Source organism: Lepisosteus platostomus, chromosome 16 (genome assembly GCF_059453375.1).
Source record: "Lepisosteus platostomus isolate fLepPlt1 chromosome 16, fLepPlt1.hap1, whole genome shotgun sequence".
NCBI classification, from domain to species: domain Eukaryota; kingdom Metazoa; phylum Chordata; class Actinopteri; order Semionotiformes; family Lepisosteidae; genus Lepisosteus; species Lepisosteus platostomus.
In genome coordinates, this window is record NC_142626.1 from 3,469,898 (window position 1) to 3,492,921 (window position 23,024).

Genomic DNA, 23,024 nt, shown 5'->3' on the forward strand with positions numbered 1-23,024 from the left:
GGTGTTACCCCGGTGTCCTGGCCAAATTTCCCCCCTGGCCTTTACCCATCATGGCCTCCTAATAACCCCCCTCTCTGAACTGGCTCCATCACTCTGCTCTCCTCCCCACTGAGAGCTGGGGTGTGGGGAGCGGACTGGCGCCTCATCCAGGTGGGGGTACACACTGCTGGGGGTGGAGGGGATCCCCATGACCTGAAAAGAGCTCTGAGTGGAGGGTCCCGAAAGGCGCTATAGAAGTCCAAGCAATTATTATTATTATAGTCATATTATACACTATTATAACACACTATTTTAAGGCAAGTCTGTAAAAAAAACAACAAGAACGTCTCAACATTGTAAAGCTTTTCAGCTTCTTGCTAGTTTTATTTTTTCCCATTTATCGAACCAGCTGTTTTAGAGGCCTCCCAGAATTCCAGACCCTGCTTGTGCTACACACACCCCCCCTCCCCAGCCCCCAGCAGCCCTTGAACTGGGCGAGCGCGCCGAAGACCAGCTCGCCCGCTCGAGACGGTGAAAGACAGGGCCCCCCACCCCTGAAATAATCTAGCGACACCCCCGTACGGCCACTCGGACAAACCGCAGAGGGGTTAGGAGTGTCGTCTCTGGTATAAAAGGCCGTTCCCCTGAGGCGGCGGCCTGTGTCCTGAGATCAGGTCATCCGCCTGCCCGTACAATCACAGGAGCAGGGGAAGGAGAAACTGCGTTTACCTGCGGAGGTGTCCCGAGTGAATTTACCGGCTTGAAACGGGCTCAGCCCCTTCTACATATATCCTACCGTTCAGGCTGGAATATACAGATCCATTCATCGATGGCTAGCTCTCTCTTTGGGCCTGCCCCGGCTCCCGAATCGCTGGGAGGAATGGGAAAAGGTGCCAAATTGAGTCAGCGTCTTTCATCACTTCCTCCATTTCGGCCCCGTCTCTGAGGGCCACTGGCCTCTGACCGGCTCCGTGTGGGATCGGGGGTTGCTGGCTTGCCGGGTAGGGCTGTTTCCGGGGGGCCGGGGGGGGTGACCCAGCCTGCGCCCACATCGGAGACCCCGCCCGCCTCCACAGGGAGATACCGGGGCTCCAGTCCGCGACAGCTGTAGGCCGCCTTTTCGGCCCCCAGTTCTTCATTTGGTGGTGAAACGGGACAATCCGCCCGTGAAAGGTTAAACCTCTCGTGAGCCGGGGTGCAGTCGGTCTTTTTCCGGCGACGAGGGAGGGCGTGTTTGAGGGGGAACCTCTTCATGGAGGGGCAGGGAGAGGCTTTGTAGGCCAGTCCGGAAGTGCTGGGATGATGCTATGTGTAAAGGCGGCGCTGGAATGTTTCAAGGAGGCCTGGAGCCTCTGTGTGTGTGTGTGTGTGTGTGTGTGTGTGTGTGTGTGTGCACGTGCAAGTGCAAGTGCACGTTTACATGTTGGTGTGTGTGCGACAGTGTGCGAGGGTCACTGCGGATATCGGTGCGTGCCTGCAACACTGCGAATGTCAGCGTGTACGTGCGACATTGCGTGTGTCAGGGCGGGTCAGTGTGCCTGTGCGTGCATCAGTGTGTGAAATTGTGTGTGTCAGTGTGCATCTCTGTGCGTGCAACATATTGCATGTCTGAGTGGGTGCGTATGCATCAGCGTGCATGCGATATTGTGCGTCAGTGTGCATACAACATCGTGCGTGTCAGTGTGTGTGTGTGTGCGTGCGAAACTGTGTGTTGGTGTGCGAGTGACATTGAGCGTCAGTGTGCGTGCGTCAGCATGCGTGTATGTCAGTGTGTGTGTGTCGGTGTGCGTGTGCGACATCAGGTGCATCAGTGTGCGTGTGCGTGTATGTCAGTGTGTGTCGGTGTGCGTGTGTGTGTGTCAGTGCGTGTGCGACATCAGGTGCGTCAGCGTGCGTGTGCGTGTATGTCAGTGTGTGTCGGCGTGCGTGTGCGTGTATGTCAGTGTGTGTGTGTGTGCGACATCAGGTGCATCAGTGTGCGTGTGCATGTATGTCAGTGTGTGCGTGTGCGACATCACGTGTGTCAGCGTGCGTCGGCGTGCGTGTGCGTGTATGTCAGTGTGTGTGTCGGTGCGCGTGTGCGACTTCACGTGCGTCGGCGTGCGTGTGTATGTCAGTGTGTATGTCAGCGTGTGCGTGCGCGACATCGCGTGCGTCGGCGTGTCCGCCCCTCTTCTCTTCCGGCCCTCAGGCCATTGCCAGCCCCTCGCTCACAGGCATGTTGATGTGGGCGGTCAGCAAGGGGGCGCTCTTGCCCTCGTGGAGGACGAACACCTGCAAGCACAGGGAGCACAGGGCCGGGTCAGCACCCCGGGTCTCCAGGAGGAAACACAAGACCAGAGAACGTGTGTCCGCCTCAAGCCTGGCCCAATGTCCTCATGAGTGAAAAGAATGTGGTGTAAATGTTAACAATAATTGCATTTATACAGTGTCTTTCATTCCACAGGATCCCCAAGTGCTTTACATAGAGAATATGAGGGACCTCTTGTATTGGGGGACCCCCAATACATCCAGCACTGTTCTGCAGCCCCACCTGGGAGACGCACAGGGATCATTCTGCACCAACAGCCCCCACCTGGGAGACACACAGTGTTCATTCTGCACCAGCAGCCCCCACCTGGGAGACGCACAGTGTTCATTCTGCACCAGCAGCCCCACCTGGGAGACGCACAGTGTTCATTCTGCACCAGCAGCCCCCACCTGGGAGACGCACAGTGATCATTCTGCACCAGCAGCCCCCACCTGGGAGACGCACAGTGGTCATTCTGCACCAGCAGCCCCCACCTGGGAGACAAACAGTGTTCATTCTGCACCAGCAGCCCCCACCTGGGAGACACACAGTGTTCATTCTGCACCAGCAGCCCCCACCTGGGAGACACACAGTGATCATTCTGCACCAGCAGCCCCCACCTGGGAGACACACAGTGTTCTGGGGTAGCGTGAGACACTGCTGCACCAGTTCAATTAGAGGGGGACTTAAGGAAGACCAAAAAGTTCAAGCCAAGTGGAGTATAACTAGGAAACTCCTCTTAGGAACTGTCATGGGACCCTTCATAATAAAATGGACCTTGAACATCTCATCTCAGAGACAGTATCTCCTTCAGCGGTGTCCTCAGTCACCACACTGGGGAAACGGATTTGGAACTTCTGGTGCAGACGAAAGGGCGCCCCCTACAGGTCCGCCAATGCCCAGCAGCACTCCGAGCGGCCGCCTGGTTTTTCCCAGAGGGCCTCCCCACGCCCGCCCGGCCCCTTTTCCGACGGCCCTGCGGAAACGGTCCAGACCTTGATGATGTCCGAGATGCCCTTGTCACTCAGGCACTCCACGAAGGTGTCGATGGGGTAGTTCAGTCCCGGGATCAGAAGGGGGATCTGCAAAGGGAGAGGAGACAAGAGGCTCTCGCATCAGAGCCCAGACACGCCCAGTATGGCGGGGCGCTTTCAACCAGTGGGCACGGCAGAGAGCTCTGGCCGCAGGGAACTGAGGGATGAGAAAACGGGTCACGGGTGTCTGTGTGTACAGAGCAGGTCGGCGCCAGTCTGGCCCGGGTGTCTGTATGTACAGAGTGGGTCGGTGCTGGTCTGGCCCGGGTGTCTGTATGTACAGAGCGGGTCGGCACCGGTCGGGCCCGGGTGTATGTATGCACATAGCAGGTCGGCGCCGGTCGGGCCCGGGTGTCTGTGTGTACAGAGCGGATCGCCGCCGGTCTGGCCCGGGTGTCTGTGTGTACAGAGCAGGTCGGCGCCAGTCTGGCCCGGGTGTCTGTATGTACAGAGCAGATCGGCGCCGGTCAGGCCCGGGGGCTGTGTGTACAGAGCGGATCGGCGCCGGTCTGGCCCGGGTGTCTGTATGTACTGAGCGGATCAGCGCCGGTCGGGCCCGGGTGTCTGTGTGTACAGAGCTGATCGGCGCCGGTCTGGCCTGGGTGTCTGTATGTACAGAGCGGATCAGCGCCGGTCGGTCCCGGGTGTCTGTGTGTACAGAGCGGATTGGCGCTGGTCGGGGCCGGGGACTGTGTGTACAGAGTGGGTCGGCGCCGGTCGGGACCGGAGAAGGGTGTACAGAGCGGATCGGCGCCGGTCTGGCCCGGGTGACTGTGTGTACAGAGTGGGTCGGCGCCGGTCGGGACCGGAGAAGGGTGTACAGAGCGGATCGGCGCCGGTCTGGCCCGGACCTTGAAGAACGCCGACTTCATGGAGTACAGGCTCTCGTCATACAGGAAGCTGACGGCCAGGTTCATCACAGGCCGGCAGGCCGCCGTGTTCTGGATGTTGAGGGTCAGCTTGAAGGACGGGCCCAGGCCCTGGACCTGCGGGGGGGGACGGCACGGAACCGGTGAGGAGAGACGACACGCGCGTGCGCGGGCCAGCGAAGCGGACCTACGTTCAGGAGGGCTGCTGGACACAGGGGCAGCCAGGCCTGTTACCTGTTGACTTATCGTTTCTCATTTCTAAACTATAAGTGAAGACCGGGAGGGACAGCGGAGAACACTCTTCAAAGACAGGACAGGGAATTGAATAATCTGGTTTTTAGTTTTTTACGCTTTTCTTATGAATTTGCACATGGAGTGGCTCTTCCCTACAGTAACACCTGCAGGACTCCTGCTCTCCGGGACCGGAGCTCCTCATCCCTACAGTAACTCCCGCAGGACTCCGGAGCTCCTCATCCCTACAGTGACACCCGCAGGATTCCGGAGCTCCTCATCCCTACAGTAACACCCGCAGGACTCTGGAGCTCCTTATCCCTACAGTAACTCCCTCAGGACTGCTGCTCTCCAGGACTCCAGAGCTCCTCATCCCTACGGTAACACCCGCGGGACTCCGGAGCTCCTTATCCCTACAGTAAGACCTGCGGGACTGCTGCTCGCCGGGACTGGAGCTCCTCATCCCTACAGTAACACCCGCAGGACTCCGGAGATGCTGCCCTCTCCGTGACCCTGATTCCAGATATCGTGCTGCAGCTCAAAAACTCACCACCGCGTTCATCTTGAGCGGCTCGGAGAGGCTGGAGGACATGGGGGTGAGGCTGGACTCCAGGGCCTTGACGTAGGCGCGCGCCGAGGCCAGGCGCAGCCGGTACAGGTCCTTCTGGAAGGCTCGGTGCATGGCTAGGGACGGGGGGAGCAGGGGGGAGAAAGGCGGATTCAATCACCAAGGGGGAAGGGGTGGGCTCTCAAAACGAACAACAGTCACTCCTGGGCCCGCAGCCCTGCACTGGCTACCAGTGAGTTTTCAAACTAAATTGAAAAAGCAGCTGCAAAAATATATGCAAGCTCTTCAGGATAACTCCTAATACAAGTTTTCATAGTTTTTTTTTTAAATTATCCTCTGTAGAGCAGACGGGGATGATGTAGCATTCAGGGCACAAAGTGCAGAGCGGTGGCTCTGTGGCTGAGGATCTGCGCCTGTGGCTGGGAGGTTGCCGGTTCGAATCCCACAGCTGGCAGAGGAATCCTACTCCGTTGGGCCCCTGAGCGAGGCCCTTCACCCCAGCTGCTCCAGGGGTGCTGTATAAATGGCTGACCCTGCGCTCCGACCCCCAGCTTCTCTCTCCCTGTCTGTGTGTCTCATGGAGAGCAAGCTGGGGTCTGAGAAAAGACACATTCCTAATGCAAAAAATTGTATATGGCTAATAAAGTGATCTTCAAAACGTGAAGATGGTTTGGCACTACTTTCTTTTCAGATCCCTTCAAGCACGACTGTAAGTTTTCTGTCATTTAACGTTTCTCTCAAGCGCCATCTGCTGGTACCTGCTGCAATCACGAGGGACAGGCAAAGAGGAACTTCCCATCCATTCATTTCCTAACTGCTTGTTCTAATCGAGGGTCATGGGGAGCCGGAGTCTATCCCAGCAAGCAATGGGCCCGAGGCAGGGTACACCCTGGATGGGACAGCAGTCCATCGCAAGGAGACACACTCACCAGCACGTCTGTGGACTGTGGGAGGAAACTGGAGCACCCGGAGGAAACCCACATTTACATAAGGAGAACACGCAAACTCCACCCAGACAGTGTGTACCCCCACCTGGGTGAGGCGCAAGTCCGCTCCCCACACCCCAGCTCTCAGTGGGGAGGAGAGCAGAGTGATGGAGCCAGTTCAGAGAGGGGGGTTATTAGGAGGCCATGAGGGGTAAAGGCCAGGGGGGAAATTTGGCCAGGACACCGGGGTAACACCCCTACTCTTCTCGAGAAACACCCTGGGGTTTTTAATGACCACAGAGAGTCAGGTCTCATCCGAAGGACGGCGCCTGTTTACAGTCTAGTGTCCCCGTCACTATACTGGGGCATCAGGACCCACAAAGACCGCAGGGTGAGCGCCCCCTGCTGCCCCCACTAACACCTCTTCCAGCAGCAGCCTCAGCTTTCCCAGGTGTCTCCCCTCCAGGTACTGACCAGGCTCACACCTGCTGAGCTCCAGTGGGGCTGCCAGTTGTGAGCTGCAGGGTGATATGGCTGCTGGCGATAAGGCCTCTATACATAACATAACATAACTGTAACCTGGGCATATCTTCTGTGTAACCCAGGTGTTAACTAGAAGCATCGATAACCTTATACCTATAAAAGCTGCTAGCGCTCAATGTTTTAGTTTTTGCTATTGTTAACATGCCTTTGATATAAATAATACATAGACAGCAGATTATAAATTAAGAGCGTCTGACAGGGGGGGGCGTCTTTTCCGTCGAAAGCATTGAGATGAGGAAGCAGTCACTGCATTGCGGTTTTTTGCTAGAGAACCTAGCTGGGGGGGGGGCAGACAGAGTCAGGGGAAAAACCCTTTCCTCTCCTGCTGCTGTGCAGTGCCTGAACTTCAGCTGAAACAGAGGCCAGCCGATCGCTTCACGTCTGCAGCCTGGCCTCCAGCCCTTCTCCCCCGTCCCCTGACTTGAGACGGCAAGGGCGTCTAGCCCCCGACCGGAAGGTCCCGGGTTCGATCCCAGGGAAGGGGGGCAGGGGATGGGGCTTGCTCCGATTTCCTTCCGGACGGCTCCCAGCTCCACTCAGCCTGCTTTCCGAACGAGTACCGGGGGGGGGTTAACCCTCCCGGGGGCAACGTTCCCTCTAAGCCGAGCCTGTGTGCGCACACGGGAAATTGAACTTTTTTTGGTCGATTGAAGTTTTGGTCACGGGGCGGAGGCGGGGGGGGGGGAGTTGCACAATTTGAAATTTTTGCGCGCACGGGCCATTCAAAACGAGAGGGAACGTTGTCCGGGGGTAACAGACCGGCCGGGGCGCGATGCCGACCACATCACCTCCACCTCCAGTGTCGGACGGCCAGGAATATAGGCCACCTTATATAGGCAAGAGATATAAGAGCATACGGACACTCACCACTAGATTCTTCAATAGCTTCTATCCACAAGCAGTGAGACTGGCGAACACATTTAGCCACCCCCCTCGGACCACACCTACACCATCACCATCTACCTCATTGTAATTTATTAATTGTACGTCTCCAGTCATTGTTTACACGTCTGTATTGTTTACATTCAAACTGTCCACATGTTTACTTGCACATTGTCTATTGTTTGTTTGTACACTGTCTTGATGCACTGTCTGCACTTTGTCTTGTTTTTTACACTTGTTTTACAATCGAGAGACTTTCTGTCCGTAAGAATTCCATTGTACCAGTACCGGTTACATATGGCAATAAAGTTCAAGTTCAAGTTCAAGAAACATGGTGGCCCTTGTCCCCCATGAGCCTCCATGGCCCGAGAAGGGACCGACCGACCCACCTGCCTGACGGGGGTGGGCCTCACCCGTCGGCCTTCAGCTTAAACGCGCCGCCCCCCTCCCGAGACGTACCCACGGCACTCTCGCGCTCCCGCAGGGTCTGGTCCACGTACAGCTTGGTCTTCTTGGGCACGTTCAGCCTGACGCTCTGGGCCGCAGGCGGCCCGGGGGTGGTGTCCCTGTCCTCAAACGCCGCCGTGCGCTTCAGGATCTTCACCATCAGGCCGCCGCCTGACCCGGGATAATTAATAAGAATAATAATTGCCTACACTTATATAGCGCCTTTCTGGACCCTCCACTCAAAGCGCTTTCCAGGTCATGGGGATCCCCTCCACCCCCAGCTGTGTGTACCCCCACCTGGATGAGGCGCCAGTCCGCTCCCCACACCCCAGCTCTCAGTGGGGAGGAGAGCAGAGTGATGGAGCCAGTTCAGAGAGGGGGGTTATTAGGAGGCCATGATGGGTAAAGGCCAGGGGGGAAATTTGGCCAGGACACCGGGGTAACACCCCTACTCTTCTCGAGAAACATCTTGGGGTTTTTAATGACCACAGAGAGTCAGGACCTCGGTTTGACGTCTCATCCGAAGGACGGCGCCTGTTTACAGTCTAGTGTCCCCCGTCACTATACTGGGGCATCAGGACCCACACAGACCGCAGGGTGAGCGCCCCCTGCTGGCCCCACTAACACCTCTTCCAGCAGCAGCCTCAGCTTTCCCAGGAGTCTCCCCCTCCAGGTACTGGCCAGGCTCACACCTGCTGAGCTCCAGTGGGGCTGCCAGTGGGGAGCTGCAGGGTGGTCTGGCTGCTGACTATAACGGACTAGGATGGTGGGGGGGTGAGGGGGAGGGGAGAGGCAGAGGGATCAGGGCGCGAGCCGAGCACGTTGGGCGGTCTTTCGGCCGGCCCAATTCGCAAAAAAGTCCGCTTTCCCCATACCGGAGCTAACGGAAACAAACGATCTTGTTGTCTACTGGGGCTCTTAAGGGTCAAAGATCACAATGGGGGCGGGGCGGGGGCTCTGTGGCTGGGAGGTTGCTGGTTCGAATCCCGCGGCCCGGCAGAGGAATCCTACTCCATTGGGGAGCAAGGCCCTTCACCCCCAGCTGCTCCAGGGGCGCCGTATAAATGCCCGACCCTGCGCTCTGACCCCCCAGCTTCTCTCTCCCTGTCTGTGTGTCTCCTGGAGAGCCAGCTGGGGTCTGCGAAAAGACACACCCCTCATGCAAGAAATTGTATAGGGCCGATAAAGTTCCTTCTTTTCATTCTGCACCAGCCACCCCACCGGGGAGACGCACATTCCTGCTCTGTCTGCACAGCCAGGCGCTACGAGACCCCCTCCCCCCTACTGTGTACCTTTGGTGGTCATAATCAGAGCGCCGTCCTCTCGGCCGTACCTCCCGAAGCAAATGCTGGTCACCATGTCCTGAAACGACAGGAGGGGATCGGGAAACGAGAGTCAATTCCCTTTGACTTCGGTGCTGGTTCACCTCTCTAGCCTGTTTCCAGGGGGTGATCTTGCCACGGCCTTTCAAAACGGAGCTTCTCGTCATTTCTTCGACCCCGGCCGAAGGCTGGGTGATTCACGCTCTCGACTGCGTGGGGGGAGGGGGGGGGGGTCGGGGGTCCAGAGAGCAGAACCGGGCCTTACCGGAGTCTTAATCACGCCGACCAGATTCTTGTCGCAGTACATGTGGACCTGGCAGTTGGTCAGTCCCACCAGCACGGCCTGGAAGCCCCTGGCGTGGTGGTCCATCAGGCTCATGGTGGTGATGGGAGCCGGCAGGTAGGCTGTCCACAGCCTCTTTCCCTGCCAGGGAGGACATTTTGGACAGCCTGGCTTGTTGAGCCCTGTACTTTCTGAAGAAGGGGGGCCCTCTGTGTAATCGGTAACAGCCCGAACCGGGGGCTGAAACAGAGGCCAGCCCATCTCGCGTCATTTTTGAGAACAAGAGGTGACAAACGAGAGGAGGAAATTCAGACCGTCCAGTTCGTTTGGTAGCTGCCAGCTCACGAATCCAATTAATCCGGGGGTCTCTTGTAGAAGCCCATACTTTTCGCCCGGCCTGTTCCGCCCCCCCCACCCCCCTTTGCGTAAAGCAGGGCTCATTGGACGTTCTCCTCCCGCCGTTTCGGGCGGGAAGCCAAGGCTTCGCCAACATCGGCGGGGGCAGCTCGTTCCCCCCTCCCGCCCCCCTTTGTGTACAGAGCAGCCCCCCCACCTCCTCGCAGGACTGCCCGCAGACGAAGCTGTAGCCGGGGTAACGGATGACGCGCGAGGCCGGAACGTATGTTCCATGAGGTCCCGGGATCAGGATCCGGGAGCGGATCCGATCAGGGAAGGAATATGGATAGGCTCTCTGAGAAGCAGCAGACAGGCTTCAGCGTTCCTCCCCTCCTGGTAAGTTGAGGGGTTATGACCTGGGACTGCCAAGGTGGGGGCCCTTACCTTCTGGGTGAAGCCGTGCAAGGTCTCCTGGGTGCAGCCCACCACCACGTTCTTGCCCACCCTGACCAGCCCCACTGGGTGGGAGCTCAGCTCAATGCAGTACTTTGGCTTGGTTGACTCTCTGTAACACACACACACAGAGGATAATAATAATTGCTTACACTTATATAGCGCTTTTCTGGACCTTCCACTCAGAGCGCTTTACAGGTCATGGGGAGCCCCTCCACCCCCAGCAGTGTGTACCCCCACCTGGGTGAGGCGCCAGTCCGCTCCCCACACCCCAGCTCTCAGTGGGGAGGAGAGCAGAGTGATGGAGCCAGTTCAGAGAGGGGGGTTATGAGGAGGCCATGATGGGTAAAGGCCGATGGGAAATTTGGCCAGGACACCGGGGTAACACCCCTACTCTTCTCGAGAAACACCCTGGGATTTTTAATGACCACAGAGAGTCAGGACCTCGGTTTGATGTCTCATCCGAAGGACGGCGCCTGTTTACAGTCTAGCGTCCCCCGTCACTATACTGGGGCATCAGGACCCACACAGACCGCAGGGTGAGCGCCCCTTGCTGGCCCCACTAACACCTCTTCCAGCAGCAGCCTCAGCTTTCCCAGGAGTCTCCCCTCCAGGTACTGACCAGGCTCACACCTGCTGAGTCTCCAGTGGGTTGCCAGTTGTGAGTTGCAGGGTGATATGGCTGCTAGCATGCAAAAAGACCAGCAAAAACAGACATTAGAATACGCAAAATACAGTAATACAAAATAAATACATAGATGTGTGCAAAATATGATCATAGTCACTGTTAAAACAGTAAAATATGTGCAAAATGTGCATAGGTTTCTACAGACTGAGGTGGGTGCTATTGCTTCCACCCAGTGGGGATAATTGGGTGATCGTCTATGGACAGCATGTTGCTCCATTGTACTTTTTGGACACTCAATCTGTAGAAACCTATGCACATTTTGCACATATTTTATTGTTTTTACAGTGACTATGATCGGATTTTGCACACATCTATGGATTTATTTTGTATTACTGTACGTATTATAATTTTTCGCCTATTCTGATGTCTGTTTTTGCCGGTCTTGGGCTGGGCTGCTGTAACACATCAATTTCCCTTCGGGATCAATAAAGTCTTATCTATCTATGATATTTTTCAGAGCAACGCTGCGGAACGTTTTTTCTTTTTTTAGAAATATAAGGTGATGAGACTCTTAGGTAGAACTCAGTTCCCCACCCCTGTGACCCCTGACCCCCTGACCCCTGACCCCGTACCTGCGGAGGATGTAGATGTTTCCGTTGCGGCAGGCCACCGTGATCCTGAACTCTATGTCAAACTGGCCTGTGACATCCATGAAGGTAGGGACGCTCGGCAGGCTCATCTACAGCAGGGATCATGATGGATACAGTCAGAGCTCAGCAGCTGTTCAGCACGCCTCTGATGTCAGCACGCCTCTGATGTCAGAGGTCAGCAGCTGTTCAAAATGCCTCTGATGTCAGAGGTCAGCAGCTGTTCAAAATGCCTCTGATGTCAGAGCTCAGCAGCTGTTCAAAATGCCTCTGATGTCAGAGGTCAGCAGCTGTTCAAAATGCCTCTGATGTCAGGACTCAGCAGCTGTTAAAAATGCCTCTGATGTCAGCATGCCTCTGATGTCAGAGGTCAGCAGCTGTTCAAAATGCCTCTGATGTCAGAGGTCAGCAGCTGTTAAAAATGCCTCTGATGTCAGGGCTCAGCAGCTGTTAAAAATGCCTCTGATGTCAGCATGCCTCTGATGTCAGGACTCAGCAGCTGTTAAAAATGCCTCTGATGTCAGCATGCCTCTGATGTCAGGACTCAGCAGCTGTTAAAAATGCCTCTGATGTCAGAGCTCAGCAGCTGTTAAAAACGCCTCTGATGTCAGGGCTCAGCAGCTATTAAAAATGCCTCTTATATCAGGGCTCAGCAGCTATTCAGCATGCCTCTGATGTCAGGACTCAGCAGCAGTTAAAAATGCCTCTGATGTCAGAGCTCAGCAGCTGTTAAAAATGCCTCTGATGTCAGGGCAGCTGTTAAGTATAACTCTAATGTCAGAGATCATCGCTCATGAACCTCAATGAACACAATCCGGCCGGCACCCTGTGAGGCTCTACGCTCCAATACAGGGAAGCAAAAACGTTCAACACACATGAATGCGCCAGAAAACCCCGTTTAATCCAGGGCCACCGCTGCCTGCCACCAAGACAGGCCGAGCCAGGAGAAGAAACCTGGAAGGCACGACTCCCTGCATCACAACGGTGAAGGCACATTCCACAGTATTAAGAGCCAGTCCTTCGGCAGGCTTACCGACACCGAGAAGTGAAAAGGCTGCTTCTGTGAAGAGACGCTGGCCACAGGATGGCAGCTTAGCGTCTCACCCGAAGGGTAGAGTGCCAGGGGCTCCAAGCATTTCTGGGGAGGGTGACTTAGCAGCAGCGTCGCACCTTGTGCAGGATGGTGAAGGCCTCTGGGTCCAGGACGAGCACGTCCCTGCTCTCCGTGCCGATGACCAGGCAGCTGACCGCGTCCTCGTCCGCCATGTTCTTCTTCAGAGTGCCGATGCAGGTGATGACGGTCTGGGGGCACAGGGTCACGGGCCGAGGGTCAGAGCCCCGCGGTCACTCTGCGGGACCTGCACCTTACTCGATCCGCACGCTTCCTCCCGATGCCTGGGCTTAAGGTACGTTTTCTGTGCGTAGCCCAGGTAAGAGTATATGAGTAACTGGCAGCCCAGTATGTGATTTCCTGTCACAGCCTGAGGAACAGTGAGCCTGTCTCCCAATAATAATAATACAGTGTGTGATCTCCTGTCCCAGCCTGAGGAACAGACAGTGAGTCTGTCTCCCAATAATAATAATACAGTGTGTGATCTCCTGTCCCAGCCTGAGGAACAGACAGTGAGCCTGTCTCTCAATAATAATAATACAGTGTGTGATCTCCTGTCCCAGCCTGAGGAACAGACAGTGAGCCTGTCTCTCAATAATAATAATACAGTGTGTGATCTCCTGTCCCAGCCTGAGGAACAGACAGTGAGCCTGTCTCTCAATAATAATATTACAGTGTGTGATCTCCTGTCCCAGCCTGAGGAACAGACAGTGAGCCTGTCTCTCAATAATAATAATACAGTGTGTGATCTCCTGTCCCAGCCTGAGGAACAGACAGTGAGCCTGTCTCTCAATAATAATAATACAGTGTGTGATCTCCTGTCCCAGCCTGAGGAACAGTGAGCCTGTCTCTCAATAATAATAATACAGTGTGTGATCTCCTGTCCCAGCCTGAGGAACAGACAGTGAGCCTGTCTCTCAATAATAATAATACAGTGTGTGATCTCCTGTCCCAGCCTGAGGAACAGACAGTGAGCCTGTTTCCCAATAATGCTCCATATTTTTACAGTATATGTAAATATTTTAAGATATGTCTCTGTTGTAAATGTCTGTAATATGTCTGTAGATTTTATTTTACGTTTTGTGCCATGTGAATTGTATTATTTTGATTTGCTTCGGCAACGCTGATCGTACCCATCGGTCGTGCTAAGAAAGCCCCCTGAATTGAACTGAAATCTGCTGAGCCAATCAGAATGATCCGAGTATCGACATCTGTGTGTGCCCCCGGGTGCATCACATCCTCCTGGGAGGTACAACACCACTGAAATTCGAAATCCAGCGCCCTCTGTTGAGGAAGCAGGAAATTTGTCCCCCACTCTGATGACCTCAGACCTCACTACAATGCTCTCCAAACTCCCCCCCCCCCCGCCTCACAGCAGCTATTTAACCTGCTCCTTTTATTATTTTTTACGGTAGAGAGAACAGGCGGGAACCAGCCCCTCTGCTGGAGGTGGTCCCTCTCCCCCCCTCCCCGGGCAGTCCGGCGGTCCAGTTCTCTTTCGTACTGGACGGGGACTGACCTGCCTCCGGACGGGCTGCTGCTTGTGCAGGTTGACGTAGGCCTCCATCTCCTGGGGCTCCAGCATGAGGAACCTGGGGAAAGACGGAGATCAGTCACCACCGGTCCGCTGTCCCGCTCGCCAACCCCTCCTCTTAAGGGGGCTGCCTCGTTGCCCGCACCTGCTCCTTATTCCAGCCCCCCCTTCATAAGCCAGACGCCGACTTCAATCGAGGCTCTGCATTGGTTTCCAAATCGGGCGAGCCCGGGACTTAGTTCCTGAGCCTGTTCCTGTTTCCCTCGCCGGTTCCGACCCGGTTCCCGTTTTTAATCCTGCGTTTCGGATGCATCACCTGGCCCTGGACTTTTGCCCGTTTCTTGGATTCGCCTATGGGTTTATTCTCTGGATCGGTTGCCTCGGCCACACCTTCCCCGTACTCCAGCGCACCCGGGACGGGACACCCTGGAAAAAAGACTTTTTCCCCCCCTGTGTTTTCTCACTTTAACCCGGATTGTGTCGTCTGCATAGGGTCCGGAAGGAACTGCACGTGACAACCATCACGGCGCAAACCCCACCCCCCCACCCCCGTCACGCCCACCCAGCGCTCCGTAGAGAGGGAGAAACGGGACGCGTTTGCCCTGATCTCCACGAGGCCCGGGAGGTTTCAGGCCCTCAGCTTGTGTTTTCTGTTCCTGAGTTACAGAGCCGTCTTTTTTCGGGGAGCCCCTTGTCGCTGCTGTGGGGGGGGTTGAGTAAGGTCACGAGCCCCCAATTAAAGAAGGCAAGTGCTTTCGATGGCACAAACGGAGCACTAACTAATTAGGCTCTGTGGCTCTGTGGCTGAGGATCTGCGCCGGTGGCTGGGAGGTTGCCGGTTCAAATCCCGCCGCCGGCAGAGGAATCCTACTCCGTTGGGGCCCCTGAGCGAGGCCCTTCACCCCAACTGCTCCAGGGGCGCCGTATAAATGCCCGACCCTGCCCTCTGACCCCCAGCTTCTTTCTCCCTGTCTGTGTGTCTCCTGGAGAGCCAGCTGGGGTCTGCGAAAAGATCATTCCTAACGCAAGAAATTGTAAAGGGCTAATAAACTTATGTTGTTGTTGTTATTATTATTATTATAATAACTAATGACTGAGACCGGTTTTGGCCTCCTGTGCCTCTAAGGGGGAGGGGTAGTGACATCACACACCCTGATAAAGACAGCGCTATATCTCGCGACACTACTTTCAACGGCACAAACAGATCCCTGAGGAGCTAAGAGAGACGCCCTGGAAGTGAGATGATAATAGAATGTCTTGTTTTTCATATTTTCGCCAACTATGCAGTCCAGTGTCTTCAAGTAGGCTTTGCGCTCAAATATATCTAAAGATGCCGCCTGTCCTCGGTCAGTAAGATAAGGGGCGTGTACTTGGTCAGCTGCCCAGAACATGAAAAGAACTGTTGTCCAGTCTGCAACTTAGATATAATTAATTGGCAGGTGTTGCCGTCTTCTCATTTGTTTAGAATGTGTAACTCGTTTGGTTTTAAGGTATAAAGGACCATCTTCAGCTACTCATTTTTTAAGTCTGGTTGGTTGCAAGCCGGACTTCCATCCGCATGTGTAAATAAAGAGACTACCTGAGCTTTGTCACTTGTACGACACGACATCCCTGAGAAATCCGAACGAAGTCGGCGGCTCTCATCGGCCCGTTTGGCGGTGCTGCCGTGCTCATCGGCTCTGGTATCGCTCGGTCAGGGCTGATGGTGGCTGCCACGGCGTTTTAGCGAGCGGAGAGCATGTGACTCCCCCCTCTGGGCTCGTCCCCCCTTTCTGCTGGGGCACCGGCCCATCACAGGGACGACGAGGGTGCTGGTGCCCGTTCATACAGCTGGGTGGACTGGGGCAACTGGGGTAGAGCGCCTCAATTAAGGTACGACAGCAGGGCCCAGAGAGGCATCTCGAACCCACAACCCACCAGCTGAGACTGCAGAGACTTAGCTACTACGCTACGCCACCTTGTATTTCTGACTGGAACAGATTATAGTGTAAAACCAGCTTCACGGTATCCCTCAACTTACAGCGCTGTGGACATCCGACACAATCACCTGTCGGACTGGGATTACTGTACGCACATCACCCTGAGTACAGGGATCCGCCACCTGCTGAACTGATACTGCTGAGTTAGGCGTTTCCCTGCGTCTCCGCGTGGAATGCAGCCCGTACGCTGACCCGGCTCGAGAGGAAGGGTGGCGACGACCGGCGCAGACTCACTTCAGCGATCTGACAGACAGCGGGACGTCAGCCTTCTCCCTGCCATCGGAAGAGAGACCGCGGTCAGTCTGGCAGAGTCAGCGAGCGAGGGCTCGTCAGAACATCTGTTTTTCTATATATCATATATACAGCAGAGTGACCGTATTCCTCACTGTGCACTCAGTCAGTACTGTACACAGGGTGATAATATTACTCAGTGTGCACTCAGTAAGTACTATACACAGGGTGATAATATTACTCAGTGTGCACTCAGTCCGTACTGTACACAAGGTGACTGTGTTACTCAGTGTTTGCTCAGTAAGTACTGTACACAGGGTGACAATATTACTCAGTGTTCGCTCAGTAAGTACTGTACACAGGGTGACAATATTCCTCAGTGTTTGCTCAGTAAGTACTGTACACAGGGTGACAATATTCCTCAGTGTTCGCCCAGTAAGTACTGTACACAGGGGGACAATATTCCTCAGTGTCAAACTTTCCCGAACCAGCGACTCACCGGATTCCTTCCAGCATCTCCTTCAGGGACATGGGATCAATTTTATCCTGCGAGGAAACACGAGGCACACAGAGTCAGACAGGGTGAGGTGGGCGGCCGTGAGGCTATGAACTTGTACCAGACTAGTGCCAATGCCTTTTCATTTTCTTCAGTAGCTGTCCTCTGCCCATTCAACCCGCCTGAAGAAATCCATCGGCCGACACTGCCAAAATCTTACAATGTTGGATTTCGGATTCCCATTTGGGAGTTTATACAGAAATAAACCTCCCAGTCGTGACCTAAGCGCTCGTGAATTGAGCCCAAGCAGGGATGTTGATGCAAGAGATTTCGATTAAGACATTTAAAAGTTCCCAGATTTTCTCCTTCCCAGAACTAACCTTCGGAGAATAAGAAGGAAAGCACCACAACAATTTAGATTTCACGTTTTACCGATTCTTACTACAATAATATCAAAGTAATAACGATGAACTCAAGGCAAAGAACGGCATTTTTGTTGAGCCAGGAAATAAGCAGAGGTACCGCCCCTCACCTGGTCTCAACGGAGAGCAGGAATCTGAAGGTTTCGCAGCTCTGAATAATAATAATAATAATTGCTTACACTTATATAGCGCTTTTCTGGACACTCCACTCCAAAAGCGCTTTATAGGTAATGGGGGTCCCCTCAACCCCCAGCCAGCAGTGTGTACCCCCACCTGGATGAGGCGCCAGTCCGCTCCCCACACCCCAGCTCTCAATGGGGAGGAGAGCAGAGTGATGGAGCCAGTTCAGAGAGGGGGGTTATTAGGAGGCCATGATGGGTAAAGGCCAGGGGGGAAATTTGGCCAGGACACTGGGGTGACACCCCAACTCTTCTCGAGAAACACCCTGGGATTTTTAATGACCACAGAGAGTCAGGACCTCGGTTTGACGTCCCATCCGAAGGACGGCGCCCGTTTACAGTCTAGTGTCCCCCGTCACTATACTGGGGCATCAGGACCCACACAGACCGCAGGGTGAGCGCCCCCTGCTGGCCCCACTAACACCTCTTCCAGCAGCAGCCTCAGCTCTCCCAGGAGTCTCCCCTCCAGGTACTCACCCCTGCTGAGCTTCAGTACAGGGCTGCCAGTGGGGAGCTGCAGGGTGAGTAATCCAAGGTCTCTGCTGATCTGATGTGCGTTTTAAGGAGTATTCGCTCTAGAGTTGTTTTATTTCAGCCCTTAGCTACACCTACCTGTTTTTTGGTGACCTTGAATTGGAAACCCACTTCTTTCATTTAATTTCACATTTCTACACGTTTTCTTTGTATGATTATATTTTGTCCGTTGACCGTACTTCTGTTTTTTTCCCATGTAGGTATCATGTTGTAAAGCGCCTCGAGCAAACTCTGGATTGAAAGGCGCTATATAGGAATCAAATCTGATTGGGCGATCGGTGGGGTGATCTAAAAGCAGGTTGAGGCCGTGAACGTCTGCCGCTTCTGGGGCGAGACGCGGACTTCCCCGTCCAGCTGACCCGACCCCCCCACCCCCCCCAACTCGGCCCCCGGCCCCAGCCCCGTCCAGACCCACCTCCCTGGCCTGGCTCCAGACCTCCTGCTCCAGGGCGTTGACCTCCAGGGGGGGCAGCGTGAACTTGAAGTAGGGCCGCAGGTTCTTGTAGATGTAGATGAAGGGGCCCGAGGCCACGGCCACGGCGGGCGTGCGCGGCTCGTGCTGGTCCATCAGGAAGGCCACCAGGCCGGTGGGCAGGTCCAGCAGGGTGTTCTCGCTCACCAGGCTGGTGCCCCTGTACACCTTCAGCTTCATGTTGTAGACGCCGGTGCCCAGGTCTCCCACCACCAGCTGGCACGGGACACGGGGTTCGATCACGAGGACGCCCGCGCCCGGGCCTCGTCGCTAGGTCGCAGCCTACCCTGGCTCAGAGGTTTTAAGCGGAAGAGCGCGGACGTCCCACTGAAAGGTTACACCCCCCGTTGCCCATTGATGCAGGGGGCTTGACTGGGGTGGAGCCACTGGGGTGAAACAGCTCGTGGTGTCAGCGGTGGGATCGGATGGCCCGAGCCCTCCACACTGCCCCCTAGAGCTGTAAACATTGCACTCCAATCGAAATGCGGCATTCTAGATTCATTGCAACGTCGGTACCGACCTTGCATTTTGCCTAGTGGACAGATTAGGATCGGTAGCCCAGCACGTTCCCTCCAAGGCTTCAATCTCCAAGCAGGAAGGAACTGCTCGCTTGAATTGGGGGTAGCCGTTCCCCCCAATGTATTTCGTTTTCTGGGTTTTAGACACGGATATGGATCGCTTCAGCGCCCCCCCACAGTCAACTGCATCAGTTAAGAAGCGGCTTTTTGGACTTTGAAGCTTTTTTTTTTTTCCATTTTAGGGAGGATTTTTAAACGCTTGCCCCGTGCCAAAGGTGAAGGCCACCCTAATCCCCCCTAAAACTCACCGGGAGAGCAAGCGATGATCGGGGTGGGAACGGGCGATTCCAGACAGGAAAACATCCTGCTGGAGTTAGACTATTCCTGTGCCTTTATTTTTTTTTTTAAAATGCATTTGTTAACTTAAGCTGGGACGTCCCATTCATGGAGGTGGGGGGGGGGGGGAATGAAGCCCGTCGGTTTTTTGCTTCAAGGATTCAGGCTTAGAAAAGCAGGACAGCCCCCCCCCCCTTATTACAAACTCTTTTTAAGCCCCCAGCCTACCGGTCTCCGGTCGCCCCCTCACCTTGTTCTCTCCATCTCCGTGCAGATCAGCCAGCGCTGCCGAGAGAAAAACACAGCGGCGCTTCAGTCCCGGGGAAGATGACACCGCGCCCCCCCCACCCAGCACGCCGCGCGATCTCGGTCATACCTGGAGTCGTATCTGGAGTCGCGGCGCTTGTTTCTCTTTGCAAAGATGGATGGGATGCACTAGTCGTGTTTTGGGGTTTCTTTTCTGGCTGTACACCTACCCTGCTGCTGTAGAACTAAGTGCCCCCGTGGGGATGATAAAGACTGACTGACTCCGTCTCTCTGTGTCTCTCTCTGTCTCCCTGTGTCTGTCTCTGTCTGTCTCTCTTTGTCTCTCTTTGTCTCTCTCTGTTTCTCTCTGTTTCTCTCCGTTTCTCTGTCTCTCTGTGTGTCTCTCTCTGTTTCTCTGTGTGTCTCTCTCTCTGTTTCTCTGTGTCTCTCTGTGTGTCTCTCTGTTTCTCTGTGTCTCTCTGTTTCTCTGTGTGTCTCTCTCTCTGTTTCTGTGTCTCTCTGTGTGTCTCTCTCTCTGTTTCTGTGTCTCTCTGTGTGTCTCTCTCTCTATTTCTCTGTCTCTGTGTCTCTCTCTCTGTTTCTGTCTCTCTCTCTCCGTCTGTCTCTCTATTTCTCTGTCTCTCTGTGTGTCCTTCTCTCTCTGTGTGTCTGTGTGTGTCTCTCTCTCCGTTTCTCTGTCTCTCTTTCCGTTTCTCTGTGTCTCTGTGTGTGTCTCTCTCTCTGTTTCTCTGTGTCTCTCCGTGCGTCAATTCAATTCAATTCAAGGTGCTTTATTAGCATGACCGATGGGTATAATCTGTGTTGCCAAAGCACATAAAACTTAACATGAAACAAAACAGAAAACTAAAGTAAAATAAAACCCACAGACATTTACAACAAAGACAGGTCGATTTCCCTTCGGGATCAATCGAGTCTCATCTATCTCCCTAAAATACAAAAGCCTCAGCAGGGCAATTCGCCTCCAGACGAGCAGTAACCAAGCCCTGACGCTCGCCGGGTCTTACCGATGCAGGAGGAGAAAGTGTACAGGTTAGCCAGCGGGTCGTAGTGAGCTTCCAGCCATTTCGAATTGGCGTCGGCGCTGCAAGACAGCGAGCGATCTGGCGTTAACAAGTCCCCCCGAAACCCGGCCGTAGTACCATAGTAACATACCACAGGACGGTTAACGAGAGCGAGTTCACCCCGGTGTGAAAGGAACTCGGATTTCGAAAAGAGGTCGCGATGGATGTTTAGGCGCTACCGAGAACCAGTCCTGCTCAAAAACCGGGGTCAGTCAGCGTTTCTGTTGTTCTGCCCTATGACTGATCGCACCGACCAGCACCAGACCCGAGCCTGAAAGGAACGATTTTAGAAGAATAAAATCATTTTACTCTTTTTTTTTAAGACCACGATATTTAAAGGACCGATACTGTCTGTCAAAAACTGGATTAAACTCCTAGAGCGCTAGGGCTGCTAGCCCTTCATTTGCTCATCTATGGACAGCATGTTTGCTCCGTTGTACTTTTTGGACAATCAGGCTGTATAAACCTATGCCCATTTTGCACATATTTTATTGTTTTTACAGTGACTATGATCGTATTTTGCACACATCTATGTATTTATTTTGTATAACTGTACGTATTATAATTTTTCGCCTATTCTGATGTCTGTTTTTGCTTGTCTTGGGCTGGACGGCTGTAACACATCAATTTCTCTACGGGATTAATAAAGTCTTATCTATCTATCTATTCACTCCGCTTCCGGACCACCCGAACCGAACTTCGGGGCGGGATTAACGATTTATTGTAGCACAATAAGTAAATTGAACGGAAATCACGGTTGCCAAATTAAGGAAATCCACACACCGCTAGTAATCACGATGGGATTTATTCCTAACCCGTCGTTTCCATAAACGACGCGTTTTCTGTTTTACAGAGTCAAATCGAGGTCTACATTTTTCTTAACATCTCACATTAAGTGAGATAAGTAGACAAGTGTATGATTTAATTCTGCAAAACGACACCTGAATGCACGATTGCATGCGCGGATTTTCATTCCTAGCTACATAAATAAGACGTCTTTACTCAAAAGTATTATTATTATGATGTATGCGTCTCATGTTAACCATCGGATTAACTGCTCATGTAAAGAATTAGCCGAAATCATCCGTAATATCACGTTCGAACAGCGTTTTAATTACTTTTCTTTGGGTTCTGAAGTGGCCGAGGACATCTCCGCTCTCCGGTGTATCAAAATCTGCCCAGCGGCATGGAAATAGTTTTAATGAGCTTTTTATTTTGGTGCAGACGCACCTAATCGGTTTTATCCGTCTCCATGGCAGCGACGGAGGTCACGACCCCGGCGCCGTCCGCTCGCTCAAAACATTCCCCCCCGCTGGAGGGAAACACCGGCGCCAAACTGGCGTTCCGCTTCTAAACCACAAACCCGCTTTCTGTGAGGAAGATATCTGCAGAAATAATAATAATAATAATAATAATAATAATAATAATAATAATAATAATAATAATAATAATAATAATAATAATAATAATTATTATTATTATTATTATTATTATTATTATTATTATTAATTGCTTACACTTATATAGCACTTTTCCGGACCCTCCACTGAAAGCGCTTTACAGGTAATGGGGATCCATTGCTGTCGCATCGTCCAGGTGGGGCTGCACAGTGTAAGCAATTATTATTATTATTATTATTATTATTATTATAGACAAATCTGCAGACACAGCGCCCCCGACCAGGAAGGCTCACCTCTGCTTTAATGCCTCATCTGAAGGACATCAGTGTACAGACAGGATTTCCAGGCACCAGTCTTATCAGATTAGTTCACACACTAACTGCCACTGGCTCAGGTGAATGGGTGTTCAACAAACTGGTCGTTTTTTTCACACAGCATGAAGAGGCACAGTGGTGCAGTAGTGAGCGTTGCTGCCTCGCAGTCCTGAGGCCCTGGGTTCAAGTCCGGCCCTGGGGTTGCTGTCTGTGTGGAGTTTGCATGTTCTCCCCCATGTTTGTGTGGGTTTACCTCCAGGTGCTCCAGTTTCCTCCCACAGTCCGAGGACGTGCTGGGAGATTAACTGGCTTCTGGGAAAACTGGCCCTGGTGTGAGTGAGTGTGTGTCCTGTGATGGACTGGTGTCCTGCCCAGGGTTGTACCCTGCCTTGCGCCTGTTGCCTGCTGGGATAGACTCCAGCTCCCAGAGCTGAATAAAATGGTTAGAAAATGGATGGATTCTCTATACTTAATCAATAAATGAATAGCTGTATTCTCGATAGAGGGTGGGAATACTTGCCTTCACACTGTGGATGCACTAGATCTGTTGTGTGTCAAAGCACAAACACACAGGCTTGAGCCGCTGTTGACGTCACTCCTCTGAGCAGGACAACACAGCTCAGGATCTATATAACAAGACGAGTCAGGGGACACCTGAGCTCATGCTGTGACAGACTGAACTGCCTTCGTCCAGATGCTACAGTCTAGCAAAAACTTGTTTCCCTACGGCTG

General features: G+C 53.6%; 2 protein-coding genes across 4 annotated transcripts in view; one reads left to right on the forward strand and one right to left on the reverse strand.

Annotated features, from left to right (window-relative positions):
* The window catches only part of LOC148646713 (uncharacterized), a 263,071-nt gene that overhangs the window by 80,465 nt on the left and 159,582 nt on the right, over positions 1-23,024 (forward strand). The window lies entirely within an intron of this gene.
* Positions 328-21,870, reverse strand: bbs1 (Bardet-Biedl syndrome 1). 3 transcript variants are annotated; one of them, XM_088608651.1, is made up of 17 exons: positions 21,697-21,870; positions 20,522-20,598; positions 19,501-19,535; positions 18,340-18,612; positions 16,793-16,839; positions 16,297-16,335; positions 14,069-14,141; positions 12,609-12,740; positions 11,424-11,530; positions 10,155-10,275; positions 9,357-9,515; positions 9,062-9,131; positions 7,782-7,940; positions 4,954-5,087; positions 4,155-4,289; positions 3,265-3,351; positions 328-2,253 (listed from the first exon to the last, which is right to left on the reverse strand). In XM_088608651.1, exons 1-17 carry the CDS (start codon positions 21,726-21,728, stop codon positions 2,167-2,169), a joined length of 1,767 nt encoding a protein of 588 aa, XP_088464777.1. In that variant the 5' UTR covers positions 21,729-21,870; the 3' UTR covers positions 328-2,166. The 3 variants fall into 3 exon arrangements, with proteins under 3 accessions (XP_088464777.1, XP_088464778.1, XP_088464779.1); XM_088608652.1 differs by lacking the exon at positions 20,522-20,598 and having other exon boundaries at positions 21,697-21,863; XM_088608653.1 differs by lacking the exons at positions 20,522-20,598; positions 21,697-21,870 and adding an exon at positions 19,627-20,486.

Bases quoted from the DNA above. Each gene is read 5' to 3' on its own strand.
- bbs1 (XM_088608651.1), bottom strand. From the start codon at position 21,728: ATGTCCTCGGCCACTTCAGAACCCAAAGAAAA. The intron at 18,613-19,500 runs GTGAGGGGGCGA...GTCCCGTGCCAG, and splicing joins ACGGAGATGGAGAGAACAAG to CTGGTGGTGGGAGACCTGGG. The intron at 5,088-7,781 runs GTACGTCTCGGG...CCCCGTCCCTAG, and splicing joins GGAGCGCGAGAGTGCCGTGG to CCATGCACCGAGCCTTCCAG.